The sequence below is a fragment of the Zeugodacus cucurbitae genome, chromosome 5 (assembly GCF_028554725.1).
Source record: "Zeugodacus cucurbitae isolate PBARC_wt_2022May chromosome 5, idZeuCucr1.2, whole genome shotgun sequence".
Classification (NCBI taxonomy): domain Eukaryota; kingdom Metazoa; phylum Arthropoda; class Insecta; order Diptera; family Tephritidae; genus Zeugodacus; species Zeugodacus cucurbitae.
In genome coordinates this window covers 10,337,147-10,351,697 of record NC_071670.1, presented here as the reverse complement: position 1 = coordinate 10,351,697, position 14,551 = coordinate 10,337,147, and the positions used below count along the sequence as shown (strand labels likewise).

The 14,551-nt window shown below is 36.0% G+C and overlaps 2 protein-coding genes across 3 annotated transcripts in view; both read left to right on the top strand.

Moving 5' to 3' along the window:
* The window catches only part of LOC128922222 (circadian clock-controlled protein daywake-like), a 205,704-nt gene extending 191,456 nt beyond the window's left edge, over positions 1-14,248 (top strand). The window contains exons 1-4 of one of the 2 annotated variants that reach the window (XM_054232023.1): positions 12,864-13,068; positions 13,299-13,533; positions 13,598-13,846; positions 13,996-14,248. In XM_054232023.1, the coding sequence (XP_054087998.1) occupies positions 12,969-13,068; positions 13,299-13,533; positions 13,598-13,846; positions 13,996-14,197 (786 nt within the window). In that variant the 5' untranslated portion in view covers positions 12,864-12,968 and the 3' untranslated portion in view covers positions 14,198-14,248. Of the gene's footprint in view, positions 1-12,863; positions 13,069-13,298; positions 13,534-13,597; positions 13,847-13,995 lie in introns of those variants that run through there. The other variant, XM_054232024.1, reaches the window with a different exon arrangement.
* On the top strand, positions 862-5,887 carry LOC114805299 (uncharacterized). The gene is made up of 7 exons (XM_054231966.1): positions 862-1,124; positions 2,411-3,129; positions 3,193-3,278; positions 3,899-4,584; positions 4,766-5,577; positions 5,635-5,661; positions 5,725-5,887. Exons 1-7 carry the CDS (start codon positions 938-940, stop codon positions 5,773-5,775), a joined length of 2,568 nt encoding a protein of 855 aa, XP_054087941.1. The 5' UTR covers positions 862-937; the 3' UTR covers positions 5,776-5,887.
* Positions 14,249-14,551: the final 303 nt, after the last annotated feature.

Genomic DNA, 14,551 nt, shown 5'->3' with positions numbered 1-14,551 from the left:
GGGATTGGAAGGGAAATATCCACTATGAACTGCGTTGATGCTAAGTAGCGCCAAGTGATTACCACCTGTTCCTGTCCATGGCGAACGCCTATGGTGGTGTAAAGTTGAACTCAAAAGAGGCTTGTGAAAAATGGCTGTCCGAGTTCTTCGCAAATAAGGAGAAGAGATTTGACAACATTGTACTTACAAAACCAAGAAGTTATTAGCCAAATTGTATTAACAAAAATTTGCAATACTGATTAGTCCATTTAAGAAGAAGAATTATCGGAATTAAGTGGAAGAGAGTAGTTATGACTTAACTAACCCTTCAGTAAATGTTTAATTCGCTAGAAATGCTGTTATTGTGCATAAATTTAGTCTTATGTAAGTGTAAGGTAAGGATATGCTGGTATATTTTCGTATTGTAGATCTCAATGAATCGAAGCTTCTATCAATACTACTCCAGCTGGCTGTGATCCTATCGAATTTCTCATCCAGCATAGAGTTGTTCAACTTTGTCGGGCCTGACAGATACTCACTCTCATTTGAACGATTACTTTTGCAAATAAAAATGTTTCTTCACAAGATTTATGAGTCTGTGATTAAACAGGTTGTCCGTTTTAAAGCACTCACTTAGTACATATAACGAGAGATCAGAAAAGGGTGATATAAATGGAGAGAGGGTTCGCAAAACACTACGCTATAAAAATAAATAAATTGTATTCAATAATTAAATTATTGTTTTCATTGTCTAGCTAAGATTTTACTAAGCTTGCGCTCGGCATAAGCGACCAACTTAAAGCTCTTGGCGCTAGAGTCTAAAACAAGTTTTGAGTATCTTACATTAAAAAAGTATTATGTTTATTAGTCGCCTGCGAACACTTGAACTTAACGGATTGCAATGCTCGGATGCATTTTCGTATACAATTTGTATTAAACAGTTATTAAAAACAAAAAAATGGAGCGTTGTTCGAAAAGTGAAAATAAACCGATTTTAGCGAAAAGTGATTTGCACTCCGGCGAATCAAATGAGAGGGAAACCATTATATTAAGCAACTGTGAATTAGAACAAAGTGATATTGATATGATAACGCAACATTTTGCTTATGCAACATATTTGGATTTGTCATATAATGAAAAAATAGGTAGGACATTGTAATGAGTGTGAGGTGTGACGTATAATGAAGTAATTATAATGCTGACTGCTTGTCTCGGCTGCGCACTAGACAAAAAAACCACAAAACGTGTATTATTAGCGCATGGGTTGACAGCGCATGTGTAACGGCAACAACAACAGCAATAAATTTAATTCATTTAGTGTGATTTGCATTTAATTGCATTTACAAGCTTTATTGTTAGCGGTGATTTTACTGTTATTGCTGATATAATTATGAGGAGCTTATTATTGCATTTGTTTTTTTTTTGCTTATTTGCATTATTTGTTTATACTAACAGTTTTAATTGTTGGTTGTTATGGCACTGTTGTTGTTAATTATTGGCGGTAAAAATGCCGGTATTTGATGTTACATTAATATTCTTAGAAGAAATATGTGCACAATTTTCATTATTTGTTTAATTAGCATCTCATCATCATGAGGCCGATTTCTCTGATTCATGACAGAGCCCGTTATATGACCGTTAAAAAGTGAAACAGATCACATCTATTTCTCAGAAAACGGTAGCCATCGACTCTCCGGAAAAATAGAACAGTCTTAAAATTTTTCTGAGCAGATTAGCCGCCCATTACTTCGATAGTTCCTCGGTCAGGGGGAGCCATGTTTAAGCAACGGCCACGAAACCAATCAGAAACTCCTTCGAATGGCATTTATACAGTGGCAGACACTTCTCTAGAGTAGTATCATGGTTACAATTTTCGATCGAAGTGAGCAAACGCGACATAATGAAACATATGACCCAAGCGGTTTTTGTTGCTGCTCGAGCGTCAAAAAGCATTCCTCCAAATAATTTTAAAGAATGCTACCGAGCCCTTGACTGCATAAAAAACCGGATCCGCTCCGAATACATACGCAATGCCCACGGTCTCAGTTATTTCGCGCTCCTTCAACCGGGCGTCTGTCAATATAAGGTACTTTTGTCGGGTTATACTTCCGATCTCTTGAGGAAATCTCATCAAAAACCAACATACGACCACATTGAAGCCCGTTAGATCAATTGCTGAGGGTTAACATCAATGCAGAAGAGTCATCGTTTACAGCCTCAAAGCGCTTCTTGAATTAACTCTGCGAATTCATTTCCAAAAAAAAATCGAACCACCGAGCAATATTACCCAACGTCGAGTCCAAAAGAATACGAAAATACTAATTAAATTTCTGTACATATATTACCCGCAGTCTACTTGGGATATTTTAGCCTACTACAAGTAACACCGTTTCAAATGGTCTAAAAATGTAATATCATCCTTTACTTCCAGCATCAAATAAATTCCTACTGACCCCTACAACGCTGTACCTTAAGGGCTGCACGAGTTTGCATGAAATAAAGTACAACTTCAGCACGTGCACGCTGAAAGTACTAGATATTTCAGGCTGTCCCATTGACTATCAGGAACACTTCACGAACTATGACTTTCCGATGCTAGAAAGTCTTACGCTCAGTTGGCAAAAGGTGGATTGGCAAAAGCTGCTAGGAAAACTGAGGGCGTTGAAAAATCTAACGCTGGAAAATGTTAGCAGTCAAACTATACAACTCACAAGCGCAAAAGAAAACCCACAAAGCTTCGAAACATTGCTACTGGCGCTGTCCGATTGTAAAAATATCAAATCTGTCACTTTTGGTAGCCTGCTTAGTGTGCATGATATCAGTCAGTTGAGCAAGTTGACCGACAGAAAGCTGACGTTTCAAATTAGACATGAGAGCGGTCAATATTTAAACAGATTGCATAACTTACAAAACTTAGACACAGTCTATTTGGAATACGTCAATGATGTTAAAGATATTGATTTGTTAAACTTGATAAAAAGTTGCGCAAACTTGTCAAAGATAACATTGGATTATTGTGATGGCGTGACAAGGGATTTCATATTCAGCGCTGCTGAGTTCTTGCGCGAACGCGATAAAGACGAGCCACTAAAGGCGCGCCTCAATCTAGAGATGTGCGACTGTGCTGGCATTACAGAAGATATACAAGAGGTAAGTCCCGAGTTCCTACAAATATATGAAGTCTCTCTAATATTATTTTTTAATCCACCCAAGCATCCTCTATATGCGAAAGCTGAATCCGCTTTGAGCTTAATATTATTCTTCGAGTGCAAACATCCAACGACTAGCTACAGAAATGAGTGAGTACATAAATGCTTTTTGAATTGTGTGAGACTAGAATTCACGAGCAGTCGCTTGAAATGGAATGCAAATAAAATTGAAACCAAAGTTCAGAAGCGAGACCTGCCACAAATTCGAGGTCCCAAGCATTTTACTACTTAATATTGGGTTGTTTTAAAGCTGTTTCCCAAGCTAGGATCTCTTTTGGATCAATCTTATTCACCCTATAAGATCTAGGTCGGTCCGATCTCCTCGATCCTAAAGCCCTGAATTATAACTGTCAGATCGTTGAGATCCGAATCAATTCGTAGATTCTGGTCCGATTACCATTCAGTGGAAACATTTTGAGTTCCAAGTTACGTATTCAAGCTTCCGTCAAGAACCTGAGTTGCGGATGTTACCTCAGCTGAGAGGTCAAATAATTTTCGACCTGTTTCCTAAGATAAGATGCGTTGACTACTTTCAGATAAACTTTTCGTTGAAAAGATGGATATTTAAGACCTAATACCATAAATTCATTCTGTTTTAGGAAATCTGCGTTCCAGTTCTAAACAATTTATCCTCTTAAAAACACTCTTAACTATAGGAATGCCTTTCGAGATTCAAATCACTTATAAACCGCATCATTCTTCACTTTCAGCCTCATCATACCCTATCCACCGCCAAATGTACAACTGAGCATTTACGTACTCTTCGAAATCTACAAGAAGCTCATAAATCAAACGGTTGCACAGCGATTCGCTACCGTTCGTGAAGATTTCGAAAACGCTGCCATCGAAGAGGAGCGACACCTAAGGATAATCGCTTGTCGCAGAGCGAAAATCGTACACAATGACATCTATGATGCTTACTTGGAGATTACGTCTGAAAGGAAAGACTTTTTCCAAGAACTATGCTGTGAAAATGCAACAAAAATGGCGCTCAATAATCGCGTAATCATCTTTGACACTATACTTGATGATTTTCCAAAACTGAAGCGCTTAAGGCTCATAAATTGCTTTATCGCTGAAGAGGAGTTTCCTAGGAATAAGCAATATAATAATATCAGCGATTTGGAAATATTGGGTGCGAATGCTTTTCGACTGTGGCAAAGTATAGCGGTACTTTTTCCGAATGTCGGAACAGTAAACCTAATAGATGCTGCACTCGAGAGTCCTTTGGAGATAACAATGTTTAGAATACCACGTTTTAAAGACAACGCAGTCTTCCAAAATATCACGAGGTTCTCTGTGATTGGCAGTATTTTGTGTGATGAGGAAGTGGAGTTCCTAGCTAATCTAACACAACTGAAACATCTTTCTATTGTCCGAAACTCAAAAATTACAGGTATGTTATTACAATTTTGAGAACCTATTTTGCAAAGAGATTAAGATTATCTAACTGAGTCTGGTATTCTAGGACAAGTTGTCCAGCTCGATGTAGAATGCAATACAAGATATCGAAATTTTCTAAAATTTGAAGTTTCCTAACCTCACTTTATATTTCAATTAAAACCTTCTTTTTTCAGGCAAACATATCGCCGAGATCAGCAGCATCGAGGAGCTCCAACTGAGTTACTGTGAGAATTTGAGCCACTACTACTTAGCAGATGTGCTGAGTTCTTTATCACTGCGGTCGCTTGACATGCGTCACAGTAGGTTCGTTGATGTCTCTATGCACCTCTCGAATCTCATGTGGTTGAGTTGTGAAACGCTCGCTACACTCAAAATCGACTGGAAGCTGGAGCATACCATTACGGCATTACAAACGCTGCAAGCATTAAAGGATATTGAAGTGCGAAATTTCAATACAAATGCTTGTACAATTTGTATGCGTGACGAACTGTTAAGGGTTCAAGATCAGAACTTACAAATTCGCTGCGCATGTGCTGAAGATCTCCAATCAGGTTTAATACCACGCTTCTTTCGTACACTCGTGGTGCGTACTAACATCAAAAAGCTGACACTCGAAGCTGAAGTTTTGTGTAGAAATCTCAATTACTTGCACCACCTGCGACACCTAACGCACCTCAGCATTATTGCGAAGAAAGCCGGGCTGGATGGTTTTTGCATACCAATGAATTTCTCTCAAACCCTTGGACAGCTTGTGAACTTGGAGTATTTGTATTTAGCGAGGTTTTTCTACTGCTATGACGACGTTATTTATATCGTCGATAGATGTCGCAAACTAAACGAGGTTAGATTAAAGCAGTGTGTTGGGTTCTCGGATGTGGTGCCCTATGACCTAGTTGAAGTACTGAAGCACAAGCGCACTAAGGATCAGCTGCCATTCAGATTATATATGCTTAATCTGATGGTGGACTCCAGCGAAGCGTGTAGTGTGAGTTGTAATGATTTGACATTAAAGACTTTTTAATTGAAACCGCTGTATTTTCAGGAGCGCTCGGGCGACAGCAATCAGGAAGTAAGTAGTTGTGTCATCCTATAAAAACGATTTTCTAATGAAAATAATTTACTATATAAACAGGTTAACCGCTTTGAAGATATTGCAGATTATATAAAAGTGATTTTTCTTTAGAACCGAAACATCAAGCAACGTGGGAAAGCTCTGAAAAGCTTAAATTGAAGAAGAAGTTATATACTTAATAAATAAGAAGTTAATAAATGACTGAAAACACTTCGTACTACAATTCATTGTTTATTATTTCCTTCATGAGCTCTGAGCTAAAAGTTTCGACACGAATTATCACAATCGTCTATATAGGCAAATCAGTTTTGGAGCGCAACGACTCTGAAATCCATTTTGATTAGCTCCCTTATGGATGAATTAGTCTATGAAGAGAATTTATGGAACTTCTAGAAGATTTTTCATTCCATATTCGTCAAAAATTTTATCTCCGACCAATTCGACTTTTCCCAAGTTAACAAAAACTTTAAGGCGCCGGTTTTCTAATTAACAAACAACCGTTTCGGTTTGAAGAAGTCTCATTAATTTTGTGAAAGTTTGATGTTTCGATCTACGATGAATCTTGCTGACGTGCGATAATTACAAATTAAGTAAAGCCACGGACAACCTAGGTCATCTTTACCCACCCGACCAACTGAATGTCCAACATAAATGGGTACTGCAAAGTCAGATCGGAATGGAGCATAACTAAAGTCAATATTTCTTGAAAATACTTTTGGAGGAACATTTTGGTCAGATTTAAGTGGAGCAGGGAACCGAGAGTTGAAGATATGGTCTTCGTTAATATCACTCAAATATCAACTATAACTTGGAGCCTTTGGAATTCTTTGTGATCTGTTATAACACTCTGTGTTTAACACTCAATTTATATTTCCAAAATGGAATCCACGAAAGACATTCGTGATATATGGCCAGAAATGGTAACCAAGCTATGCAAAATAGAGATCCGGAATTATTAATTCCCTCTATGAATTCCTTCGACGAATCCTTTGTAAGAAATCAACTATCTATTCATATTACTAATCTCTCGATTCTCTCAAAATCTATTGAGAGCATGATATCGATGAAATCGGTGCAACTCATACATAATATATTAAGCGCATATATTAGGCACATAAACTACGGCTGAGACACCATCGTAATGTTTGTTTGAAGAGTAAATCAATTTATTGTATTTTTTCATTGGAAATTCGAGTCAAAGTCGAGTTTTTTCGTTTGTTTATAACGGTACACAAAAAGGTAAAGAAAATTATATTAAAAGTATTTTTATTTGATTTTAGAGTGTGTGAGTATGTGTTGAACAATATGAGAAGCCTTAGGCTAAGTCATAAAAAACCAACATAAAATCGACCTTAGCAATAAGGAGAATAACTAAGAACGACCAATATTTTCATCGAAAGCATTTTTTTATCTAAAAGCTCAAATTCAGCAAAATCTTATTGAGTTGATTCAGAGAGTCTGAGTGAGTTTTCATATTATTTTACATTTTAGTTGGTTGTTTCGAAGTAATGAAAGCGCCGTGTTCTTCTAAGATCATTGTTAAGACCGGAGAACTCTGAAAGTTACTCACACCATCGTTGTCAACATTTAGTTGAATGTTGTTAAGGAGCTCCGTAGTTAGCTCCGTCTTTTAAAAAGAATAAAAACTCTGGGGGACTAGATGACAGATTAGTGAGTCAACAATTTTGGACAAAGACTGTTTACCGGGTACGAAGGCCATGACATATGCAGAAGCAAATAATATCTGACTTTCTGACTCTACTATACTCGGGTCATATTCGTGCGAAGATGTAAATAATCCGGATTTATCGTGCTAAAGACTGTCAATTTGGCAACACTATTCAAACTATTTATCGAAATTGCTTGCCATAGAACAACTCAACGTTTGGATCTACGGACAAATAATATTTTTTAGTTACTTCATGCACAGAATGGCTAAATAGTATTCCAGTACTGACGACGAGCCATCTTCTTTGATGGACGGTATGTATGTTTCCATTTAATAATCTCTTCTTTTGCTTATTTCCTTCTGAAAGAAATCAACGATTTTTGGAGCGCGGGAAATTGTAGTCTCCAAGATCCGATTTTTGTAAAACAGAGCAACTGAGTCTTTCGTCTTAGGAGTATCTACATGAATATCCGAGAAGTCGTTGATCCTAAACTCTTGTGCTTGATTCCAATAACCTTGATTGCTTTTATGAGGGACTTTATCAAGTCGAAAATGTAGTAACCTCCCTACTCTATCATAATATGATTCACGATCTACCGAGCTTCAGATCCACACTCAAGACACTCCACTACTTCAGTCGCCCTGTCAACACAAATAATTATGAAAGCTACAACCGTTCCTTTCATAAAGCTTTCACAAAAATGTTTGCCTTTCCACAAACTTTGTCAGAACTTTCCAACCAATATTTGGCTATAAATTGTCATTTCCAATACGAATGCTTAAATAATTCACACCCAATTTAGCTATCACAAACTAATATGTGCCTGACAGATACCCATCATAAGCTAAAGGGTGATTTTTTAAGAGCTTGATAACTTTTTTAAAAAAAAAAAACGCATAAAATTTGCAAAATCTCATCGGTTCTTTATTTGAAACGTTAGATTGGTTCATGACATTTACTTTTTGAAGATAATTTCATTTAAATGTTGACCGCGGCTGCGTCTTAGGTGGTCCATTCGGAAAGTCCAATTTTGGGCAACTTTTTCGAGCATTTCGGCCGGAATAGCCCGAATTTCTTCGGAAATGTTGTCTTCCAAAGCTGGAATAGTTGCTGGCTTATTTCTGTAGACTTTAGACTTGACGTAGCCCCACAAAAAATAGTCTAAAGGCGTTAAATCGCATGATCTTGGTGGCCAACTTACGGGTCCATTTCTTGAGATGAATTGTTCTCCGAAGTTTTCCCTCAAAATGGCCATAGAATCGCGAGCTGTGTGGCATGTAGCGCCATCTTGTTGAAACCACATGTCAACCAAGTTCAGTTCTTCCATTTTTGGCACCAAAAAGTTTGTTAGCATCGAACGATAGCGATCGCCATTCACCGTAACGTTGCGTCCAACAGCATCTTTGAAAAAATACGGTCCAATGATTCCACCAGCGTACAAACCACACCAAACAGTGCATTTTTCGGGATGCATGGGCAGTTCTTGAACGGCTTCTGGTTGCTCTTCACCCCAAATGCGGCAATTTTGCTTATTTACGTAGCCATTCAACCAGAAATGAGCCTCATCGCTGAACAAAATTTGTCGATAAAAAAGCGGATTTTCTGCCAACTTTTCTAGGGCCCATTCACTGAAAATTCGACGTTGTGGCAGATCGTTCGGCTTCAGTTCTTGCACGAGCTGTATTTTATACGGTTTTACACCAAGATCTTTGCGTAAAATCTTCCATGTGGTCGAATAACACAAACCCAATTGCTGCGAACGGCGACGAATCGACATTTCACGGTCTTCAGCCACACTCTCAGAAACAGACGCAATATTCTCTTCTGTACGCACTGTACGCATTCGTGTGGTTGGTTTAATGTCCAATAAAGTAAACTGAGTGCGAAACTTGGTCACAATCGCATTAATTGTTTGCTCACTTGGTCGATTATGTAGACCATAAATCGGACGTAAAGCGCGAAACACATTTCGAACCGAACACTGATTTTGGTAATAAAATTCAATCCCACGTGATCTGTCAAATACTAATGCATGAAAATCCTAACCTCAAAAAAATCACCCGTTATATGCACACCGCATGACTATTTTCTGGTCAAACGCATCTATAAACCTCATGTATAAGTATGAGGCATGACAGCTGAGTCATTTCGATATTTTAAGGCTAATAAATATTTCACTCAAATATGACTCATGTGTCTGTTTTCGATACGTTAAATGATGGTTAAATCTCCTGTCAATACACAAAAATAGGTGACAACAACAGCAGCTAAAAGTCTGGCCATAACAAAGTTATGCCATCAACGCTTAGAATACATAAATTAAATCAAGTGTTTCATCACTTCAATGGGTCGGACGGTCGGTTATCGTAGGTGCATGTGTGTTTGCTTGTGTGAGGCTCCACTTCAGAGATATGAATGCATAACGTGTTGTTGGGCGCTCAGCAGTCGAACTATCTCGAGTTAAGGAAATTTCATTTCATGAATTTGCGAATATTCCATAAACCAAAATGAATGGACTCCCAACAACAACACATAAACATCCACATAAGTACATACGTAATAAATCAAATGAAGTTGTGTGTAGGCAAGAAGAAGGAGCAAAAAAGGGAAGAGAAAAAAGTATAAATATACCAAAGAAAATATTTTTCAAGCAGTCCGATGATATTTTTCTCCATGACCAATGATAGATAAATTGTTTGTGTAAATAATTAAATATTAATAATTAAAATTAGTAAATAATTAATAATTAAAATTAGGGTCGTTCAAAAGTGTATAAAGTAATTTTGGAGAAGTTCTACTAAATTTTGATACTTACAAAAGTCAATGCAATGTGAATGGATAATTATAAAAATGTGTACATTAGGGCGATCCTTAAACTTTGAATAGACTATTTTATTTCTAGGTTGAAATTAAAACCTAAAGATAATTATTTTAGATCAGTTTTTGTAGGCCGAATTGCCTACTTTATATTATCATTATAATCCCATGTAATTCTGGATCCGTTAAACGACCTGTTCCGATTAGTTATAGGGATTCTATAACTTAATGTCTTATTAGTTTTTAATATAGACAAAAAATCATACTTTTTTGTTAAACTATTAGGGTAATGCCAACTTTTCGTCTTTCTGACACACCTTAATCTTGCAGAGTTGAAAGCAAAATGTATATATTGTAATTTTGACTCTGATATTATTAAATTAATCCGAAAACAACCCTTCATGTAAGAATTTTAGGTCACCTTAATATATGAATGTATGGAAATATTGTTTTTGTTATTATATAATCCACCTATTGTTATAACAAAGTTGTTACATATCATCTGATGATATTCATGCTGAAAACATAAAACAATCAATTGGTCATAAAAACAAAAACAACCACAAAGAGATATCTGAATAAATTGTTTGCCACAACTAAGGGCAACCACATAATATCTCAATAGAAGTGGGATCATATACCAACGCATACACACATAGATATACCCTTCACCGTAGAGTAGGCTGTCTGCACTTCTTTTGTATCCTAAACATGGTGTATGGACATAAGTGTCTGTATATATTTGACGATAAATAATAAGCGTTGGAACGAACAGCAGCAGCTTGAGCTATATATGATAGATAAATTGGAATATAAATGCAAGCAGTTACTTAAGTGTAGTACACTCATAAGTAGGCTGATCCAAGTTGAACACATACCGGAAGGAAGACAAGCCGATAACTCAGTGAAAAGCTATTAACATTGAAAGCCAAAAACTTTATCTTTGGTGGGATGGAAAATAACAGAAATTAAAGAAAAGAGCTAGCTGTGAATGCTACTCGGTTGTTCAGAGGTTTGTTGTCGGATTACTATTACGTGGGGAACTATTGAAATTTAGTTTGAAATTGTGATTGATGTCGTCCATTGGAAGACAATATGCTATAACTTTAGAGGAAGGAGAAAAATATGAGACTGTTGATTTAAACCCCATCTTGAACAGACCTCGAAGAAACATAACATCAATGCTCACATATTTTCTCAACTTCTGTGAGCGCACACTGAAATTAAAGCTATTAAAACTTTCGCGGAGGATATTAATTATTGGCGGCATTTAGTTGAGCACACTCTTACAGACATATATAAAGGGTTCAAATTACACACTTATACTTTGAAAGCTACACATGGGAACTAAGGAAGGCAAGTGAATGCCATTGCTCATTTTGCAATGTTGAACAGTTGTGCGCATACTAACATACATATATTTAACATAACTTACTAACTTACATAAAAGCACACATATACTTATTTATCAAGCTGATTTGCATACAACCCTTGTATATTGTATATAATTATGTAATGGAAATAATTAATCAGATTTATGATATTTGATATCTTCTAACAGCTCTTTGAAATGCCATAAATTATTTTTTTATTTTTGATAAGTAATCATTACATTCGATAATTTAATCTTTCGTTCATTTTATTCTTATTTAGTGGTATGATATTCGAACTTTCACATGTCGCACCTGATCTCTAACCTCTACTCGCTAACAGATATTCTTGGTACTAAATTTTTATTGATTGATACTGTCCTGTTTTTTCATTGAACCATGTTCTCTCAGTTCCGATCTCTTCTCTCTGAAATCGATATAATTATTGGTCTTAACCTTATGCTTTTATAAGAACAACTCTGATTATAAATGTCTCTGGTCATTTTTGATCTAGCACTTATTTCTTCTTATTTTATCTTGTATTGTGATACTTCGTCTTAAAATTTTTGATCTTGATGCTACCGATTTTACTTAATCATCTCATTTCATTTCAAAAATGATTTAAAATATTAATATAACACGAAAACAGGATCTTGCTTGTGCTTCTAGTAATAATTGCGTCAAGTAAAGACCGGTTTAATTGACCCAGAGGACTTTATGTATGATGTATGTAGGTTATAAGCTTTCTATTTCCGATTTAACACAACTAGATTAAATACATTTCAAATTACATTTCAATTTCAGCAAAGTCGTAGACTTATTATTACCGAAACAACTTAATTACTTGTAAACATATATGGAAAAAGCATTTCAAGCAGATTACGATTTACAAACTGATTATATTACATATTAAATAACTTATTCACAAGCAGCTTTATTAAAAAGTGCACAAACCTTAGTTGAAGTAATATTCTGAATTTGCATGAAGTAGTTAAATAATATGTGTTGCAGTAATTCAGTAGATTACTTTAATTTATCGACGTATTCATAACTAAAACCTCCGTGATAGTGATTAAAAAACATAAAAGTAGATAATATAATATAACATATAAAAATACATTAAAAACAAAATCAACGCCGTTAAACTTCCTCGTAAAATGTCATTTATGGGCTATTAAAATCGAAACTCAATAATCATCAATTTTACTAGCACGTTTTAGCTGTAAATACCGGTTTTCGTTGCTATTGCTGTAAAAATAGTTTTAATTTTCCATAATTGTACTATTCAAACTCATGATCACTCAAAGTTCACTTTTTAGACTTATAAATTGAGCTTCAAAAAGCATTGTTCTGTCAGTTGTCGTTGTAACTTGCGCGAGTATACTAAACGAGTGAAACTAACGGTATTAAGTGAATTTGTGATAGATAGCGGTTAACAGTGTATAAAATGGGTCAAAATACCAAATTCGGTTCGGATCAAAAACTAGTTTTATTGACCTTGGCGGTGGCGATTTCTATGCAGTCGTGCATTTTCGCGTTCGAATTTCGTAAGTAACGGTTGTGAAGCGGATGAAATTTTGTGGAATTGTGTATACAATCTTAAACATACATAAATTGTAATGAAGATTAACTAGAATAAATATATAAATAGTGATCCTCTCCCAGGGATCCAGGCCACCCACGACGTTCGAGGATAGGCAATGATTTCGAAACTCCGCATTTTGATTAAATATTAGATTAGATATACTAACCAAACTACTTTTCGCTTTTTTTCCAGCTGAACCCATTACGAAATGCCACTTTGCCGATGAAAAATGCATGATCGAGCAGGCGCACAAGTTGTTTAAGAAAGCTGCCACAGGTGTGCCCGAAAGGGATATACCAGCTTTGGAGCCGTTGAAGTTGGATAAGATTGAAATGTTGGGTGATAAAAATAGTGCTTTAAAAGTTGACTTGATAATGAACGATGTGGAGATACATAATTATACGAAGGCGCGCGTTACATCGATCAAGTAAGTTGGGAGAGAGAAGTGCATTGTGCTCGGAAAATATAATATCAATATCTTTGACCTTTAGAGGCTTCAGCAAAGATCTCAGTAAACCAATGAAAGTCGTCACGCAAAATTTCAATCCGCGTATCACGATCAAGTCGAAATATAAGATCAATGGCAATATACTTGTGTTGCCTATTAGAGGTGAAGGTGAACTCACTATGGTGTTGGACAATGTAAAAACCCGCTTTTCGACCACACTCAAAGTGGAGGAGCGTAATGGTAAAATTTATTTGTCTGCTGATACCATCAAACTCGAAACTCAAATGGATAAGTAAGTTAGATATTCTTAAACTTTAGTGAATTTCTCTAGCCATCGGACCACTCTATCGCAATCTTCAATATAAATTTGAATATTTAACAGAATTTTGACAATTATTCCTCTATTGTTCGTTCTCTCTCTCTCACATCTCTCTTTTCTAGGGTTCACACTGACATGACAAACCTCTTTAATGGCGACAAAACGCTCTCTGAGAGCATGCTCCAGGTAATGAACGACAACTGGCGGTTACTCAGTGACGATCTAACGCCGATTATCAACGAGGCATTGGGAAATAAAGTGAAAGAGCTGTTGAAGAAATTCTTCAAAGATGTGCCGTATGATGATTATTTTTTGGCGGACTAAATGAGTGTGTTCGAATAAAAAATGTGAGAGACTTTGAATAATATAATAGAAGTTAATGGCGTTTTTTTTATTGAAAAGAGAAAAAATTTCTTAGCATAACACTGTTGAGAAGTAGAAGCATATTCACCATAGATGAACGAAATAGCTTTGTATATAGTATTTCGCGGCACATATTAACGAGATGATGGAAATACTGTTGTTGACCAAAGAAAATTGAAAGCTTGTGTCCATAGTTGATGTTGTTGGAAATTTACTGAATATTTGCTGTATTCTTTATAGATTGATATTTACAGAGCATATACATACATTAAAATATAAATAAATGAAAGCAAACACTGTAATAGAACAAAGGCA

Bases quoted from the DNA above. Each gene is read 5' to 3' on its own strand.
- LOC114805299 (XM_054231966.1), top strand. From the start codon at position 938: ATGGAGCGTTGTTCGAAAAGTGAAAATAAACCGATTTTAGCGAAAAGT. The intron at 3,279-3,898 runs GTGAGTACATAA...CTTCACTTTCAG, and splicing joins ACGACTAGCTACAGAAATGA to CCTCATCATACCCTATCCAC. The intron at 5,578-5,634 runs GTGAGTTGTAAT...CTGTATTTTCAG, and splicing joins ACTCCAGCGAAGCGTGTAGT to GAGCGCTCGGGCGACAGCAA.